The 20,263-nt window shown below is 37.1% G+C and overlaps 2 protein-coding genes across 6 annotated transcripts in view; both read left to right on the top strand.

Moving 5' to 3' along the window:
• The first annotated feature begins 232 nt into the window (after nucleotides 1–232).
• Nucleotides 233–10,428, top strand: gaa (alpha glucosidase). 2 transcript variants are annotated; one of them, XM_059551390.1, is made up of 19 exons: nucleotides 233–1,014; nucleotides 2,051–2,202; nucleotides 2,394–2,559; nucleotides 2,648–2,744; nucleotides 2,827–2,946; nucleotides 3,027–3,145; nucleotides 4,700–4,831; nucleotides 4,963–5,073; nucleotides 5,232–5,321; nucleotides 6,077–6,161; nucleotides 6,246–6,363; nucleotides 6,496–6,629; nucleotides 6,885–7,036; nucleotides 7,941–8,089; nucleotides 8,172–8,313; nucleotides 8,663–8,761; nucleotides 8,845–9,009; nucleotides 9,822–9,974; nucleotides 10,206–10,428. In XM_059551390.1, exons 1-19 carry the CDS (start codon nucleotides 490–492, stop codon nucleotides 10,266–10,268), a joined length of 2,772 nt encoding a protein of 923 aa, XP_059407373.1. In that variant the 5' UTR covers nucleotides 233–489; the 3' UTR covers nucleotides 10,269–10,428. The 2 variants fall into 2 exon arrangements, with proteins under 2 accessions (XP_059407373.1, XP_059407365.1); XM_059551382.1 differs by having other exon boundaries at nucleotides 234–1,014; nucleotides 5,232–5,345.
• A 1,070-nt stretch (nucleotides 10,429–11,498) lies between these two features.
• Nucleotides 11,499–20,263, top strand: part of tbc1d16 (TBC1 domain family, member 16) — a 32,925-nt gene continuing 24,160 nt past the window's right edge. For 2 of the 4 annotated variants that reach the window (XM_059551356.1, XM_059551374.1), the window contains exons 1-3: nucleotides 11,499–11,654; nucleotides 15,616–15,822; nucleotides 16,094–16,505. In XM_059551356.1, the coding sequence (XP_059407339.1) occupies nucleotides 15,648–15,822; nucleotides 16,094–16,505 (587 nt within the window). In that variant the 5' untranslated portion in view covers nucleotides 11,499–11,654; nucleotides 15,616–15,647. Of the gene's footprint in view, nucleotides 11,655–11,683; nucleotides 11,883–15,593; nucleotides 15,823–16,093; nucleotides 16,506–20,263 lie in introns of those variants that run through there. The other 2 variants (XM_059551364.1, XM_059551369.1) reach the window with 2 other exon arrangements.

Raw genomic sequence — 20,263 nt, 5'->3', positions numbered from 1 at the left:
TAACTAACAATAACAATATAATAACAATATAAAATAAGCATTAGCAAAGGCAAGAAATAATATCGCAACCAGAAAAATGAATGCAATGTAAATTAATAAACATATAATACAATAGCACAATAAAAACGCTCTAATTAAAACAGGAAACATCGATTTCGCTGATCATCAGGGTCGTGACGTCACGGGGACATGGCGGCGCCCGGAGTGAGATCTCGCGGGCGTTATTTAAAGCTAGTCTGGATCATCGTGCTACGTTTGAAAACTAGGTTGTCAAGTTTTGTGAGAGCAAAATTGCCCATGCGTCATTTTCTCCCCCCACTTTGAAAAAGAGATGAGCCATTTATTGTGCTGACACGACAGTAAATAATCTAACCCTCTTTCTTTCGTTTTCCCTTTGACGCTTGTTTTACAATCTCTAGTTATTGTATTGATCATTGCAGCTTGGTAAACCTGTGTTTAATAAAAGAACGGTTAAACTTAGCCCTTTTAATGGCCAGGATCTGCTGTGGGCCCCTGCACACTCTTGCACTACTGACTTCTGTACTTCTTATTATGGTGCTCAAGGACAAGAACCTTTCGTTTGCCTTTTCTCCATCAGCAGCAGAATGGCAGCATAGTTCAAACATCTCATACAGGAGCGTCCAGTTCCGAAAGAACTTAAGCAGTAATGTTAATGTATCTGCTGGTCCCAGGACTCACACTAGTTTAGTCAGAGGTCAGTGTGGTGTAGCTGTGGAGAGCCGGATCAGCTGTGGCCGTGATAGATCTTTGAGCCGGGCTGATTGTGAGGGAAGAGGATGTTGTTATATGCCTCTCCCTCGGTCTGGATTAGGAGGACCACCGTGGTGTTTCTACCCAGTTCATTACCCAGGCTACAAGATGGGGCCCCTGTTGCCCACAGAGAAGGGCCAAAGAGCCACCCTGGCCCGTTCTGCACCATCATACCTGCCCCGGGACATCCCCACACTGCAGCTAGATGTGATGCCTGAGACTTTGGGTCGTCTTCACCTCACTGTGAGCAATTCATTTAGTCATTTAATTTACAAATCATAAAGGTATTGTCATTAATACAGTCAGATGATCTGTCATTGAATTCTGGGAAATATAAATGCTTGAATCAGTTGTGACTGAAATCTGCATCAGAAATGGTTAATTTTGGAAATATTTAATTTAGCTTTATTTAAGGCTGGAATACACAACAAAGTTTGTACCCAAATTGCACTACTTTTATTTTATTTTTCTGAGACTAGTTGTTCATTTTTTTTTATTTGTTAATATATAATTTAGATAATTATTATACGAATAACAGCACAAAAATACTATATATACAATATATATCTTAAACAATTGCATTGTTTTTATTGCTAACAAGTTTTTACTTTTAGAAACATTTTAATGTCAGTTGTAAATTTTAATGTCAGTTGTAAATTGTTCAAACATCTGTATTTATTCAAGCATTTGACTTTATGAACATATTAATGAGCAAATGTAATAAATCAATCATAAATAAATACTAGATTTTCATCACCATTTAATGAGAAATGCTTTCAAATTAACATCTTTTTGTAAGTAATTTATCAACTCTTACCCAAAAATGTGTACCTCAGGGCAATTGCATTCCCAAAATAGATAGCTATTTGTCTCGTTTATCTTTCACATTAACTTTAAAGCACTAAACAACAAGAGACTTAACTGGGTAAAGTAAACTCGATAGAAGTTCTTACAAGAAACCTCCTCCACTTTATTTGAAATGCAATTAGTCAACACTCATCTGCTGCTAGTCTGCAGATTTTGGGCAACTGGAAGAAATTATTATTTATTTTTTTAATCTACAGACTATATTTTCATCCAGTTGGAGGATATCAGACATATTTTACACCACATTGTTTTCATTTGTCATGTGTCTAATAGTTTTTCCATTCTGAATGACTTCTGGTAGTGTGCGATTCTCAGTTGTTTAGTGTGCCACACAAAGACAGCTCAGAAAAGTACATTCCAGCCTTTAGATGACCCATTACTACTTTATTATACTAATTTCACTTTAACACAGCTGAAAGATCCAGCATCTCCACGATATGAGGTTCCCTTTGTGACGTCCCAATCCAGGGGCCACAAGGACATACAGAACCCCCTCTATGATGTTGACTTCCAACCAGATCCGTTTGGATTCATTGTACGGCGAAAATCCAATGGCCGGGTTCTGTAAGTTTAGATAGTTTTTCTTTTCTTACTTTGTGTGTGTTTTCTGCTTATATAGGTTTTTTTTGTGTTTCTGACTGGCAGTCAATGACAGCCCACTGAACCATATTGTAACAGTTGTGCAATTTGGCGCAAACAAATTTCTTTTTGTTTCAATAATGTTGAACGAATGCATTTTATTCTTCTTTTCCTAGTCTGAATACTACAATAGGCCCGCTCCTGTTTGCAGATCAGTATCTCCAGCTCTCCAGCAGCATGGCTTCCTCTGTGATATCTGGCCTGGGTGAACATTACACCCCCATCACACTGGACCTCAACTGGAGCTCTGTTTCATTATGGAACAGAGACATGGCGCCACATGTAAGACCTTCATAGCATTCCACATTCCAATTCTTTAACTTGCCCTTTGTTTACAGCTGTATTTAATGTTTTATATGGGCCTTTGTAGAGAAACACCAACCTGTACGGCTCCCACCCTTTCTTTTTGGTCCAAGAAGGTGATGGACAGGCACATGGAGTCTTTCTTCTCAACAGCAATGCGATGGGTTCAGTGTTTTGTTGTTGTCTAAAATGGCTTATTATGTTTCCTTTTAAAGACTAAAAGTTTTGATAACCTGCCAATTGCAGAAGTGTTCCTGCAGCCTGCTCCAGCATTAACTTGGGTGACTGTCGGAGGAATACTGGACTTCTACATCTTCTTAGGCCCAAGTCCTCAGAGTGTGGTTCAGCAGTACCATGAGGTTATAGGTATTTAACAGTCTACATGCTGTGTTAAAATTGTATTTTACCCACAAGGCAACTTAAGTTGTTGTTTCTTGTCATTTAAGGTTATCCCATGATGCCACCCTACTGGTCTCTGGGTTTCCACCTCTGTCGCTGGGGTTATACGTCCACCAACATAACAAGAACTGTGGTACAGCTCATGCGCCAGGCCAAGATCCCTCTAGTATGTTCCCCTGTTGTTCCCAGTGTTTCTCACCTGGGGGGTAGGGGGTGGTGTACACTGTAGCAAACATCCAAGTGGACCTTAAGATGACGTAAAAATGATTTACATTTAAATTAATTTTAAATTAATACAATCTTAAAACTGCATTTATGATGAATATACACACCAAGTTCTAATATATTTTATCTGGTAGAAATTGTAAACATAAATGGAGGGGGGCTTCGAATATTGTTGTGGACAATGGGAGCCCTTGGAGTCAAAAGGTTTGAGTATATACAGTACTGTGTGTTCACTGTCTATATTTTAAAAAGTCGTTTTTATACTGTAGTTTGCTTTAGGGTCATTCTATGTCAGTTCAGCCAAATATCAGAAACTTACCCTGCAAAATACATAGTGATGAAAGCCACATATTTAAAGGGATAGTTCACCCAAAAATTCTGTCATTAATTACTGACCCTCATGTCGTTCCAGAACCTTAAGACCTTTGTTCATCTTCAGAACACAAATTAAGATATTTTGATGAAATCCAAGAGCTTTCTGACCCTCCATAGACAGCAACGGACACGTTCAAGACCCGGAAAGGTAGTAAAGACACTGTTAAAACAATCCATGTGGCATCAGTAGTTCAACCATAATTTTATGTAGCTACAAAAATACTTTTTGTGTGCAAATAAAACTGAAAGAACAACTAGAACCACTGATGTCACATGGACTATTTTAATGATGTTCTTACTACATTTCTGGGCCTGGGAACATTTCAGTTGTGTTGCGGTCTATGGAGGATCAGAAAGCTCTCGGATTTCATCAAAAATATCTTAATTTGTGTTCTGAAGAAGAACGAAGGTCTTAAGGTTCTGGAACGACATGAAGGTGAGTAATTAATGACAGAATTTACATTTTGCATCAACTATACCTTCAATGCCAAGGATGAATATTTATTGAGGGGGGTCAAAATGGCAGGTTTCGGCAGACATTTGCAGCCAAATTACAGGACTGGGACAATAGCTTTTATTAAATCTTATTTATACAGAGATATTGGTAGGCCTATTAACCCATGTCCCCATTTTTCAAAACGCTTATAAATTAAAAAGTTAAAAAGTTTTTTTGAGAAAGTAAAAATGCACAGAGTTTCCTGTGAGGGTTAGGGTTAGGTGTAGGGTTGGTGTAGGGCCATAGAATATACAGTTTGTACAGTATAAAAACCATTACGCCTATGGGATGAACCCACTTTTCACAAAAACAAGTGTGTGTGTGTGTGTGTGTGTGTGGTTGGTTTCTTTACATATTTAAATTCCAGAGATATCAGTATGGCTCCAAGAGTAAATAGTTACTACTTCACCAGAAATAAAAATGATTAAAATCACCATTTTTAGCTGGGGACCTCTGGTTGAGTTGACATGGAATGACCTGCTATGTGACACTCTCACATGACAATATCAGTTATTTTGAATCCAGTTTTGTGTAAAATTGTTGTTCACATGGCTTCTAATTCATTCATGGTACAGGAAATGAAAGGTCAAAAGATACACATAACCCTTAAATTTACCTCTGTAGGACGTACAGTGGAATGACCTTGATTATGCAGACCGAAGAAGAGTCTTTACGTTTGATCCTCAAAGATTTGGAGATTTGCCCCAAATGGTTGAAGAGTTTCATCAGCTGGGCATGAAGTATGTGCTCATTCTGGTACGTGGATGATTTTTTCCAACTTGTGTTGTTTGCGCTTGATGCTTTGATTTCAAATATCAGGGATATTAGTATCTTTAGTAAAAAAATAAAGCCAAATCAGTGTTAAATAGCATGTGTTTTTGTGTTAGGATCCAGGCATCAGCAGTGTGAGTCCTCCTGGTTCATACAAACCCTTTGATGACGGGCTGAAGAGGGGAGTGTTCATCAAAAACTCCACTGGACAGATCCTTATTGGAAAGGTTAGTTCCACACATGGATTGTTATTGTCACTTAAAGTTAGTCATGATAATGTCATTTACAACATGTATTTTCTTCCTGCTCTATTGTATTATTAGTAGTATTATAGTCATTATGGTATATGGAGGGCAGCATAGAGATCTTGTATCTTTCTCACCAGGTATGGCCGGGTCCAACCGCATTCCCAGATTTCACCAATCCCACAACACAGGACTGGTGGATGGACTGCATCAGAGTCTTTCACAGCAAGGTACCTATGGATGGACTCTGGATAGTGAGTATTTTTACGGATTTCATTTTAAATCAAATATAAAGGGTGTTTTACAAAGGTAACAAAACATATATGCATGATGTTAAAAGGGCCACATAAATGTTATTTTTATTTTTTATGTGAGTTAAAAGCTTAAAAAAAATGTTTTTTAAAAAGCTATTTCTTATTTATGTTTAATATATTTTAGTGTACCTTTAAGATCTCTGTATGTGACCCCAAAATCTGTATGTGATGCCAAAAATCTTTAGGATATTAAGATCATGTTCCATAAAGATATTTAGTAAATTTCCTAACGTAAATACATCAAAATTTAATTCTTCATTAGTAATATGCATTGTTAAGAATTCATTTAGACAACTTCAGAGGCGATTTTCTCAATGTTTAGATTTTTTTGCACCCTCAGATTCCAGATTTTCAAATAGTTGTATCTCAGCCAACTATTGTTTGATCATAATAAAACATACATCAATTGAAAGCTTATTTATTCAGCTTTCAGATGTTGTATAAATCTCAATTTCGAAAAATTGACACTTAAGACTGGTTTTGTGGTCCAGGGTCGTCCATATGTAGATAACTTTTTTTTTTTTTACTCTTTATATAAATGACATTATTTTAATAAAAGTTTTATATTTTATTATTCCTATCATTTATTCAGTTTTTGTTGAAAAAGTGGCCAAATTTAGCAGAACATATATACACTACATAGAACTTTTTCTTTTAAATTTTACTCACAGGACATGAATGAGCCGTCAAATTTCGTGGAGGGCTCTGTGGATGGGTGTCCTGACTCTGACTTGGAGAAACCACCTTATACACCAGGTCAGAATAGCAAACTCTTAATATACTTTTTAAAAAATGACTATTATTGATGATTGATGATTATTGATGTGTGTGGGTTTACAGGTGTGATCGGAGGTCAGTTGGACTCAGGAACTCTGTGTGTGTCCGCACAGCAGTATCTGTCCAGTCATTACAATCTGCACAATCTGTATGGTCTGACCGAGGCCATCGCCACCCACAGGTCAGAGAAATGCCCCTTCAGTTCATAAAAGACCTTAAATGGGGAAATATCAATGGGGAAAGTTAATCGGGAAACAGAGGCATTTTACATAGTTTGACATTATTACCAGTGTTCCACTCATTTGTGTTTCAGGGCACTGTTGAAAGTGAAGAGCACTCGGCCGTTTGTCCTGTCCCGGTCATCTTTTCCAGGACTGGGCCGTTTCTCTGCACACTGGACTGGAGATGTGCGGAGTGACTGGGAGCAACTGCGCTTTTCAATACCTGGTGAGAGAGAACAATCACAAGCATATGCTAAAACACTTATGCTATAATCAAACAAAAAAATAGAGTTCAATGTACCATATATGAGAAATTCATAATGCAACCTGGCCTCCCAGATATGGCAATTGTGTGGAAAATGTGTGGATTTCCATTTTTATATAACATCTTTGTCTTTTTTAAATTATTTTTAATGCCTGCAAACCAAGCACGTTTCTTCCCTGCTCTTAGCATATTGCTGTGTTTTTGTGTCTGGACCAGGCGTGCTCCTGTTTGGACTCTATGGCGTCCCATTAGTGGGAGCTGATGTCTGTGGGTTTGGTGGAGACACTACTGAAGAGCTGTGTGTGCGCTGGACACAACTTGGAGCCTTTTACCCCCTTATGAGAAACCATAATGACAGACCCAATGCGGTGAGATACCAGTCAACAATTTAAAGCCAGCTAGAGAAATAAATACATATTGATAAATCGATAGATATAAGACAAGATGTCCCATTTTGTGCAACAGAAACATTTATGATAAAAAGGAAGGAGGGCAGGGGGCATACTTATTCTGACCTGTAATTATTAAAATATTTAAAAGAAAATGTGATCATACTGAATTTTATTACATTTTAAATAATTTTTAAATAGTTTATGTTATTTAAGGGCACATTCTAATGTATGGAAAAAAAAATATATAGCTCTATTTAACTTTTATTGTTTTGAGGCTTGAAAACCCCATTACATCTTTTATGCTCACTAGGCTGCATTTATTTGATCAAAAACACTTTACCATAATAAAAATAGTAATATTGTAAATGATTATTGATCATTTAAAAACATTTCATTTTAATATATTATTTAACTTTTAATATATTAATATAATAATGTACTGATTTAGTGCTCAAGTGACTTTTTATATTATTATCAATGTTAAAAACAGTTGTGCTGCTTAATAATTTTCTGGATATTTTCTGAATGAATATTATTAATTTACAATATGGGCAAATGTTTAATTTGGTTACCGATTTCTCACTGTTGACTAGTTAATATTACTAGAGTTTTGGCTGATTATTAGTTCTTATATATAAGCACATATTATTGCCTTATTCTGCATAACCATATTCTACATCCCTATCATAGCCAATACCTAAACTTAACAACTACCTTAATAACTATTAATAATAAGCAGCATTTTTTTTATGCAAAAGTTGTAATTAAAAATTAGTTAATAGTGAGAATTTGTCCCCAAACTAAAGTGTGACCAAAATATAGCCTATTATTGCAATATTAGCAGTATATTAATATTTCTTCCCATATTCCATACTCCCAGCCCCAAGAGCCGTATGTATTCAGCCAGCAAGCCCAGGATGCCATGAGGACAGTGATTACACTGCGCTACTCTCTGCTGCCCTTCCTCTACACACTGTTCCATCACACACACTCCTCCAGCCGCACCGTGGCCCGTCCGCTCTTCCTTGAGTACACACACTCGTTTCAGCTCAATATCTCTTTCTCTGAGCTCAGTGAACACCTCTTTACTGAGACTTGCTCGTTCTCTCAGGTTCCCCACTGATCCAAACTGCCAGACCATTGACAGGCAGTTCCTGTGGGGCGGTTCACTGCTCATCAGCCCCGTTCTGGAGGAGGGAGCACTGGAGGTGACGGCCTATCTTCCCCCGGGGACTTGGTACAGTCTGCACAATGTAATCCCTCCTCTTATACTATGCTCTACATATTTAAATCAGCACATTAATAGTTTTATCAAAGTAACATTTCCTTAGATTAATGGAATATTTATTTATAATTCATAAGTGTATCTCACTGTTATTTCGTGCCAACTAATGTACTGTAGGTTCCTAATGTTTACAAATTAAATTCCATCCTCCCTTTGGCCCACCGCATTAAGCTCACTGGAATTTACCTTGTTGACACTTTTAAATAAAATTCAAAGCCTGCTTCACATTGTGATATGTTTACAAAGCTACATTGCAATTCAAAAGCCCCCTTTAAGACAAATCTATATGTGATTGAATCTTCTGTGTTTTCTCATAGGGGGAAGCATGTTACAGCAAAGGGCAATACTTTCTGTTCCCTGCTCCTTTAGACACCATTAACGTTCATGTGAGAGAAGGGAGCATCATCCCGCAGCAGGTGAAGACCAGATCTAGCGATTTCTGCTCATTTAATTTATGTTGTGTAGCAAGTGAATTTTGCCATCCCTATCTGTTTCTCAGGCTCCTGCATTGACGACTACAGCATCTCGCAGGAATCCCTTCACGCTAATCGTGGCACTGTCTGTGGGAAATTGGGCTAAAGGGGAGCTCTTCTGGGACGATGGGGAAAGTCTGGACACTTTTGAGCGTGGAAATTATTCATATGTTCTGTTCTTTGCTGAAGAGGTACAAAATAGGGTGAATTTTGGCCTCATGTTGACTTGAATGTTCTTTTTTCTATTGAACATCTGTTTCCCATTGTTATCTTGTGTTGGAGCAATCCAAAGTGAATTGCTTCATCAGGCATTAAAATTGGAAAAGCGCAAGCGTTATGTTTACCAGATCTTTGACAGGCAGTTCAATGGATTTTTATGAATATTTGGTGAAAATGTACTCACCCTCAGACCATCCAAGATGTTTCTTCATCGAAACAGATTTAGAGAAATGTAGCATTTCATCACTTGCTCACCAATAGATACTCTGCAGTGAATGGGTGCCGTCAGAATAAGAGTCTAAACAGATGATAAAAACAGTCCATCAACTGATGCAGCATGTTTGAAAGAAACAAATCCATCATTTTTTATATCCATATAAAAAATATATTTTATATCCATAGTATTGCTTTTTCCTTTGAAAAAAAGTCATTTTGTCTGAATCAGGAGCGAAATATGCATAGAAAAAGCACCGTTTGCAAGCAAAGTTATTATAGACTAGTATTTTGACCGGAGGTGAGGATTTAAAGTTAAAATGCATTTCTCCAGATCTGTTCTGATAAAGAAACAAACTCATCTTGGATGGCCTGATGATGAGTATAATTTTTCTTTTTCTTTTTTTGAGCAATTTTTCATTTTTGGGTGAACTATTCCTTCAACTAGAACATCATTTGAACCCCATCAAACAAATGGACTACTGAAGAATACTCAAAAGTTATGGTCAATGTGTGCATTAATTTGAAATGTATTCTGTTGTTTGTTTGATTCTGTCATATTTCCCTGCAGTCTTATGTGGTCAGTAAGCCAGTCAAATTAAATGGATGTCTCAATGGTTTGGTCCTTGGGGAAGTGCGTGTTTTTGGGGTCCAGGCTCCACCTACAGCCGTGTGGGCCAATGGCCAAAAGGTTCATGACTTCTCTTACAGCCCAGACACCAAGGTATGCATCAAGTGCTCGTGTTTCATGCTGATTTTTAATATGGGTTGATCTTAAAAAGCTGTCATGAGGTAGTGAATTTGTGTGTGTGTGTGTTGTGTGTGTGTTGTGTGTTGTGTGTGTGTGTGTGTGTGTGTGTGTGTGTTGTGTGTTGTGTGTGTGTGTGTGTGTGTGTGTGTGTGTGTGTGTGTGTGTGTGTGTGTGTGTGTGTGTGTGTGTGTGTGTGTGTTGCAGGTTCTGACAGTGCCAGGTCTGGACTTCCCCATGACAGCCATGATCACAGTGCAGTGGAGCTGATGAGAAATCTCTGCTGTTATATTGCTGTGTATGTTCCTTGCTTATGCAATATGAATGAATATATAATGTTTTTACCCATTTATCATTAACAGCATGTTTCTACTGTCATTGCCATTTAAATATAGTTTTGTGCTGTAAAATAAATGTATTTTTTATTAAATGTTCTTAATGTCTCATTGTTGTGTGACTGTGATAGAAGAATTAGAATAATCAGTATTTCTTATAACCCATACGTTTTTCCTTTTACATTAAGTCATTTAGCAGACGCTTTTATCCAAAGCTGCTTACAAATAATGACAATAGAAGCAATCAAGACCAACAAGAGAGCAACAATATGCAAGTGCTATGACAAGTCTCGCTTAGCCTAACCCAGTACACGTAGAAAGGGTTTATTTTACATCAGAGAAATAATAATAAGAATATTATTTTGTTTTTATTGTTGGTCTTCTGCTTATAAGATTATATTATACAAATAAATATATAGCTACATATGCATAGTAGGGGCACTGTATTTTTTCAAATTAAGCTCAGATTTAAAAACATTTTAATATACAGTAGGTCGCTGGGGTATATTTGTAGCAATAGCCAACTATACATTGTATGGGTCAAAATAAATGATCAATTTTTCATGTCATAAATCGTTAGGATATTAAGTAAAGATCGTGTTCCATGAAGATATTTGGTAAAATTCTTAAATTAAACATATCAAAACTTAATTTCTGATTAATAATACACATTGCTAATAAACTCATTTGGACAACTCTCAATATTTGTATTTATTTTATTTTATTTGTATTTATTTTTTTCATCCTCAGATTCCATATTTTCAAATAGTTGTATCTCAGCCAAATATGATCCTGTCATAACAAACAATACATCAATGTAAAGCTTATTTATTCAAAATCATTTATAGTTTCACTCCTATGACTGGTCACACACATAGGGTACACACGCACACATTTAATTATAAATGTCAAATTTAGTGATTCAAGTACACAATGATTTAATTTTTTATTTATCATAATCTCTGTGCACGTTATCTCTTTATGTTTCAGGTGTGTTTAGTTTTATACGCTTTTTTATAAATGCAAATCCCAACACATTAACAACAGAAACTTGTGCATCTTACGTTGTCTGTCGCCTACAGATTATTATAAGCGGGTCCCGTGTCCTGCCTCGAGCGTTGCGTTCAGAGGAAGCGCAGCGTCGTTCCGGAAGCAGCGGAATGTCGTGGGGCGGAGCGTCGAGTCTGGCGTGACGTCAGCCGCGGCGTGCGGAGTGAAGTGTCACCGATAAACACACGCGTCATTCACCGTAGCCTGGATCGGACGCGCCGCTTCTGATATGGACGTGTAGCGACGGCTGTATTCGTTTCTGGTGCTGAAGGTAAGACTGCTGCATGTGTGCTGTTCGATCACAGATGTGTTCCTTCGGCTGTCATTACTGGAAGGAGTTTAGTTAGCGTCCCATATGGGTACAGCAGTGCGCCCTCTAGAACAGATATAACGGGACGCCAGCACGATTTCCGTCTGAAATCAACCCTCACACACGAGATACGTGATCCTTCAAAGTGGGACGAGAGGGGTTATCCATGAAAATACAATACTGAGACAGGTCAGTTACCCTGATGTAACAGCTGATACAGGCCTGAACGTTATAAATGAACATATATATATATAATATGTTACCTGCTGTAATGTTTATGTAAGGGCATGCAAACAACATAGTTTATTGCTAAAGACTTTGCCATTGGGATAAATATAATTTTGCCCCAGTAAATTATTTTATGACACTTCTTAAAGGGATAGTTCACCCCCCAAAAAATTAAATTATGTCTCACATGTTATTTTTCTTTTTTGGAACACAATTAGATGTCCCAGGTTATATGTAGGGATGTTTTTTTTAGGTTTTAATTATTGTAAGTTCAGTGCAAATACATGTATCTACACTAAGTGCACTGTAGCAAATTAGTTATTGTAGTGTTAGGAAATGTTAAAGACATTTAATATAAAGTAAGCCCCAAAGAGATGTTTTTAAAAAGATTGGAGTATGTTTTTATAAGAATTTCTTTTTCATTCTTTCTAATGTAGAATTTCATATTTAAGTCTTCAAGTGTTACTTGCTGTTTCTTTGTAATTGTTCAGTAAACTTATTAACAATTTCTAGCGAAAACTGTAGGGAAATCCAGCGCCATTATTTATTATTGTTTTCCATTACACGGATCAGCTTCCTGGCACCTTTAATAAATGTTATATATATATATATATATATATATATATATATATATATATATATATATATATATATATATATATATATATATATATATATATATATATATATATATATATACATACATACATACATACATACATATTGTTTTTATATAATTTTTTATTTTTGGAGACCCATTCAGCCTCCATTTAATTAGCAAATATTATGCATAGTCAGTGACGGACCCTGATAGAGATGAGCCACATATGCCTAGAGCGTCTCTCACAGGTGCTCACTGTCAGAATAAAATGCAACCAAATGTGCTTCCATTTCTGATGTGCATCAGCTAATTTAGTAAAAGAGAAGCATCATGTCATATCTTGCCTAGTGCAATTAAATCATTACATTGGTCATTCTTCAGAATTCCATTTGTGTTGCACAGAAGAGGCAAAGCCGTGCATCTTTGGAGAGAATGTTTATTTTTGAGTGAGCTAATATCATTGTGCAGTTTGATTGAATAGCAAGAACTGAAGGCCAGATTATCTTCTGTTTGCATTCCAGGTGAAGTAGTTGTTGTTCTGTTGTATGGAGCTTGATGTCTGCCAGAGCGAGAGATTGCAGCGGTGCCGACAGCTCCGAGAAGAAACAACACATGCTTCTACTGCTGACACTCTCTTCTTAGTGCACTGCTCCTGATAATACACACTCACTTTTGCCTGATTTGGCCTGTGAGTCTGCTAGTGCAATGCAATGATATGGCATGTTTACTCACTGGAGTCGTGTTTGCGCTGTAATTACAGCCATATGATACATGCAGCCATGCATCCACCTGAATAGTCACTGTAAAACTGAAGGAAAGATGAACTCCTAAGTTTTAAGGCGACTTTACTGGACAAACTCGTTCCTCTCTTAAATTCAGTAGTATAGGGTTAATTTGTTTTAACAAGGCTTGTTTCTTGTTGGAAGTTCACTGGTTGTTTAATGAGCCTCTTCAGCCTTAAAACTATTTTATTGTTCATAATAACTGCAACATTGTTCGCAATTAGAAACAATCATGTTCTCTAGTTTGTAATGGGAAGTTGACCTCTTATCATCAAAATGAGCAATGCCATTCTAGAAGAGTTGGGTACCGTTAATTAAGACAGGAAAAAATAAACCCACTAGACAGAAGAGGAAGATTGAAACGAAACGTCCGTCCTGAGGAAGTTCTTGTCACGGGTGATGGATGACTGTGTATGTTGCGCAATTTGCTTTTGTGTAGTTGACAAATATGCAATTTTTAGGTTGAAATATGGATTTCTAAGAGAATGTGTATCTGTTAGATGCTTTAGAATTTTGAAACATTTTTTAAATTGGCTTTCGGTGTTTATGCAGGGCAGTTCGAAGACAAGCAAGGGGTTTAATTGGGCTGCAGTGATCTGAAGCAGCGTACTAGCACCTTCAATTCAAGAAAAATATATATATTGTTTGAAAACTGTAGTTTTTGTTTGATCCTTTCAGCCACAAACATTATGTTTAGTCTGGGACAAACCAGTGTTTAAGGGAATGTGTATGTTTTAGATGCTTTAAAAATTTGAAACCATTTTTAATCACATTTTAGTGTATTTGCAGGACACTTAAACAGTCCTGCGAAATGACAAAAATGTATAGTATTTTACTGCAGATTGTAATGCCATTGCTATATGGCTGATAGGATTTCTGTTTAACTGCTTACTGGCTCAAGTAACTCACTTAAAGCTGGAATATACTCTGCATGACTTTTACTCAAATTTTTGCCCCAATTTACATTTGTTGTTTTTGACACTGGATACCGAAAGTCAGAGCCAGTCAGCAGATTTGATCTGACCGATTTTATATAAAATCATGATTCACGTACAGTGTATGACAGTCTAGCGAATTATCAAACGATTAATCACATCCAAAATAAAAGTTTTTGTTTACAGAATATATGTGTTTACTGCATATTTATAGTATTATGTATATAAATACACACACATACAGTATATATTTTGAAAATAATTACATGTAAACATTTATATTCATATAAATATATTTAATATATAAACGTAACACATTTTCTTAAATATATACGTGCATGTGTGTGTATTCATATATACGTAATATATACACACAGTACACATACATATATTATGTAAACAAAAACTTTAATTGTGGATGCGATTAATCACGATTAATCGTTTGACAGTCACAGCCTCCGATTTGTTTTAGCTTCAGACTCAAGAGATTTCAAGCTGTTTTCATTCTTTATTCTATATTTATCTTTTATTAAGATTGTTGCTCAATCTTCTCAGTTTAGTGTATGATGCCGTTTTTCCTTTGTAAACATTTACAAATTTGACAAGTGTATAATGACTAGTGTTTGAAAATCTGTTCAGATCAACGTGTTGTGTGTTCTAGCTTTTAGAAAATAATCTGAGGAACCGTGCATGTCCGTAGCACAAACAGAGCAAGACGAGTGGCACGCTGAAGTTGAACGCTTAGGATTTAGGGCTTTTCAAAAATAATACAACATGGAGTAGTAATAGCACAACTTATGAGGGCATAAAAAATGAATGTAGAATTAGACAATTGTGTCAAAAGTAGTTTTATATGAAATGTAACATTTCACACACTTTTCTTGACTGGCTTGTTAGCATTTAAACATCATTATTAAGACTCTGGCAGCTATAAAGTGTTTTATAAACGTGGTGTTTTTTTCTTCTAACATTTGGCACGCTGAATCTTCCGTCTGTTGCTGCAGCTTTGGGTTCCTCCAGTGAGTGAGTTGGCACATTTGTGTGTGTCTTGTTTGTTTTAAGGTGTGTCTGTGTGTGGCTTTAGTCACAAATAACCATGCTGTTAGTTTCAAGAAGGTGACATGGATTGACTGTGACTTTATATATTACTCATATGTTGTCATGATTAGATCAATTAGGTCGATTTTATCACCGTTGCTTTTCTTAAATGAAACCGTCTCAATGATGTATGTGGCTGACAAATGAGCCTCCGAAATGAGATGCAGCTTATGATATTCTGATTTGTATTATATTTATTGTTTGGCAGGTGAGTATCTGGTTTTTTAGAAAAGGAAGAAGCCGTCTGATTGGAGGTTGTCTTGATGTTTCTGTCTCAGAGGATGGGAGCAGTGAGCGGTCACTGGAGGAGATGTCATTCGGTCGACTCCTGCGACGTGCATCCTCCAAAGCCTCTGACCTTTTGACCTTTAACGTGGGCACGGGAGGATCGAGGACAGTGCTGGATGGAGAGATCATCTTCTCCAAGAACAACGTGTGTGTTCACCCGGCCGAGCCTGTGCCCGGACTGCCTGAGCATCACCCAGGTACAACACACCCATCAACTGAAATTTAATGACTTAATGGTTTGTTAGTGTTATTTCAGATATTAGATGTACATTCACAGTCTATTTTTGCAATTGTATTAATATTTTGTGTACTCAAACATGTATATATAAAGGGAGAAAAAGTAAACATATCAAATAAAACTCTTTTTAAAACTTTGATGCCTTTAACCCCAACACATCCTGACCCCGGCAACTTGCATTCAGCCAGCCAATCAGCTTCAAGCCTTTTTCTGACTGTGTCCTCCTTCAGGTTACCTCTGTGTGCACCTGGAGAAAGACGAGACCCTCGGCTCCACCCTCATCCTCACCTGGGTGCCCAACTCTCGCATCCAGCGGCAGGACGAGGAGGCCCTCCGTTACATCACGCCCGAAAGCTCACCCGTCCACCGCAACCCCCGCCGCCGAGCCCACCGGAGCCACTCTCGCCCGCCACCCGCCCCTGAGGAAGAGGAGGATGAAGAGGGGCCTGAGCCAGCCCAGCAGAACCAGCAGCTTTTGGAAGAGGGCGATGAAGGCTCGTGCGAGCTCTCTGCGGACGAGGTGAGTCGGGACAGCACCCTCGGCTCGGACTCGGACACCTTCTCCTCGCCCTTCTGCCTGTCGCCGGTCAGCGAGGCTCTGGGCGAGAGCAGCAGCTCTGTCTTCCTGGATAATGAGAGCAGGTGAGAGAAACACACACACCTGACACAAATGTGCCAGGGAAGTTAAATGTATCCATATATCCTTGTTTTTAATCAGTTTTAAGATTTTAGCTTACATTACTTTTTTGGGGGGTCTTCACTGGTTCATAATAAATGTCCTGCGGTGTGACAAATGGATTTATAAACATACAAATGGATTAATAAGCTACTTTTTATAGCTGTTCATTCTCAATTGCCAGATTCATAATTACATTACATTTTATATATATATATATATATATATATATATATATATATATATATATATATATATAGAAAACAAAAGAAATAAAACATTAATTAAAATGGTTTCTGCATACACTAGCGTTTAAAAGTTTAGAGTTAGTAAGATTTTTTTTTTGACCCATGACATGGATTATTTCCTTTTCTTTAGATGCTTTTTAATGTTTCCTTATGTGTACTTATATTGTTAGTATGGTTTTTACATTTATAATTTAGAAATAAAAAGCATTTTTATATCCTGATATTAGCCCTCTGTGAGACTCCGAGTTAACGACAACTGTTGTGATTGGCTGACATCTTTGCATTCGAAATGCGCATTACATGTGGAACCCCTCTCAAATAAATATATATATATATATATATATATATATATATATATATATATATATATATATATATATATATATATATATATATATATATATATATATATATATATATATATATATATATATATATATTAGTGCTGTCAACGTTAACGCGTTAACGCATGCGATTTAATTTTTGTCTGGTTTAACGTGTCAAAATATTTAACGCAATTAACGCAGCATCCATATTTTCTGCCATCCGTTCGCTAGCTTTACATTATATGATCACGCTCTCATTCATTTAAATGCTTTTAAACATTTCAGGCACGGCAAGACAAAAGAGAATGCGCTGTCTGTGAATGCCCTTATGTGACACATACACACGTACACACACACACACACACACACACACAATGCATAGACAGGGCGCCAGAATCCAGTTCTCTTAAGCGCTTGAACTAACAATAAACATCCCAAAGTGCCAGTTTTGTCGATTATCCTCATAAGAGCAATCTTAAATGATTTATATAAAGTCTAAAATGAACAAAAAGAGTTGTGAGAGAATGAGGCGAGATCCATAGACAGTATATAAACGGTGAGATCCGCGTGTCTGTCTGCTCTTAAAGGGACAGCAGCCAATAAAGCTTCCTGTCAGTAAAGTTAAAAGAACAAAGGGAACAGAGAAAATGACTCGCTGCTCTTGACTAAATAACTTTTGTAGCTTTAATAAGGATTAACTATTTAATTTATAGTTTATGCAGTGCAGACTGCATATAACTTTGATAACTTTATTAAATTTCTGTATATTTCCTAATTGTTAAGACAGGAAGGGCAGGAGTAAACATGACATTTATTATGGGTTTATGTTAGCATTGTTTTAAGTTTACTTAAATTAAAAACTGTTATATTTTTGAAGCCTAATAATAAATGTAAAAAAAAAAAAAATCAGTAGCTGTATTAATATCAGTAATACTGGCCTTCATTCATAAAAAAGATGCCATTTAAACAAGTATTTAAATTTAACTGTGAAATTATTACATTGAAAAATATATTAAAAACGTACAAAAACATTTCTTTTTTATTGCGATTAATTGCGATTAATCACAGGAAAAAATGTGTGATTAATCTAGTTAAAGTTTTTAATCGATTGACAGCACTAATATATATATATATATATATATATATATATATATATATATATATATATATATATATGGATATATATATATATATATATATATATATATATGGATTTGTTGATTATATAATTATTTTTTCGATCTTTTCCGATCACATGAAAGGCTGCAGTGATGAGCATTGAGTAGACAGAGTCTGTTTATCGCGTGAATGCAGTGATCTCGTCATTATTGCAACACGTTTTCTCTCACAAAATGCTTTCACCACAACTAGCAGCAAACACATGAATACACCACATGAATACAGTAAGAGCTCCGTTGTGCAGCATAACAGCGTCATTCATTGTAACAGCAGTTTGGGCAAGTGTGCAGATATACTCGCGATGTGTGAGAGCTCCGAAAAAAAGGGAGCATTCTTTGATCGCTCTCTGTAGTTAAATCACAATTTAAATAACAGATTTGTTTCATGCTACTAAGAGAAACAACGTGAAGTTGATCGTTTAGTCACTGGCTTGATTCACTGATGCATAAACAGTATTAAACGATTTGGAAAGAAAGTCTGTGTGAACTTGAATAATTAGCTACACATCAGAAATCACTGATCACAGATCAGGCATTAATGAACAGGGTTACTCACTGTTTGTGCCGGTGCTGTCGAATCCATATCGTAAAAGTCTGTTTGTAACGCCTGTGCTGACATTGCGACTGAATTATATGTAAATATTTGGGCGGGCAAAGCAGAGAAAGGGGAGGTAACATTTCTCTTTACAACGTCACAAAGAGGAGATTCAAGATCAGACCGTTTGAGCTTCCATTTTCTCAAAGGCAGAGAAAGATAGTAAAATATCGATTTGCACCGATTAAAATTTTTAGAAATTTGGGGACCACATACATGCTAGGGGAAGTCATATTAATGTTAAAAAACCTCAGAAAGTGGAATTTTCATGTCATAGGACCTTTAAGTATTTTTGAAAGAAGTCTCGCCAAGGCTGCATTTATTTGATCAATAATACAGTAAAAGTGTAATATTATGACATTTTTACAATTTAAACTGTTTTCAATTTGAATTTATTTTAAAATATAATGTATGCCTGTGATGCGCAGCTGAATTTCCATCATCATCACTCCAGTCTTTAGTGTCACATGATCCTTCAGAAATCACTCTGCTGTGCTGATTTGCTGCTCAAGAAACATTTATTATTATTATCAGTGTTGAAAATAGCTGTGCTGCTTAGTATCGCCTGACTAGACTATGTGATCTTTTAATGTTAGCATGCGTCTGTCATGTACATGCTGTGCTGCTGCAGGTCTGTGTGTAGTAAGAGGAGCTGCTCAGAGCTTATTCATAATTCATAGATCAGCTCAGCATGCCTTATTACACAGCATCATGTGTTCCTGTTCTGAACCTCTACAGCATCCTGTGATCACAAGTGTTAGCACAAATGTAATGATAGAACGCTTTCACCAAAAACAGTTCTCTTACGAGAGTTCTCTCGCACTGCGTCTTAGCTAAGACGCTACGGGAAAAGTCTCTTTTCACGATACACTGAAGCAAAAATTATCCTTAAATTATCCTGAAGCTGCTGGCCAACGCCGCCTTCCACTGCCGTTCCTGCTGCGCTCTCCGGCGCCCATATCCTTTTCAATTCCTTTTATCCTGTGTGTGTTCGCCCTTCGACACACACTCGTAAAAGAGCTGCGTCTTTTTAAAGATGCCTTCTTGCGGCTCGTGCAGAGCCCCACTCAGCGAAGGAGACCGTCACGTCATCTGTGTCTCCTGCCTGGGTGAAGATCATGCAGCGCTCGCGCTCGCTGACGGCGGATGCCCTCACTGCGAGCTGTTGCCAATGGTGACTCTGAGGACTCGCTTGGCATTTTTCTCTGAGCCTGCATTCTCCGCTGCGGCTCCGTACAAAGCGCCGCTTCCAGCGGATTCCGGAACCGTCTCCAGCTCAACCGAGCTCGCCGGTTCGCCCTGCTTCACCGGCCTCCCTTGCATCGCTTCCCGCTGTCTGCCGCCGCGTCTTCTGAGGAAGTCGATCTCAGGGCCGCG

Source organism: Carassius carassius, chromosome 1 (genome assembly GCF_963082965.1).
Source record: "Carassius carassius chromosome 1, fCarCar2.1, whole genome shotgun sequence".
Lineage (NCBI taxonomy): Eukaryota > Metazoa > Chordata > Actinopteri > Cypriniformes > Cyprinidae > Carassius > Carassius carassius.
This window is presented reverse-complemented; position numbering and strand designations above follow the sequence as displayed.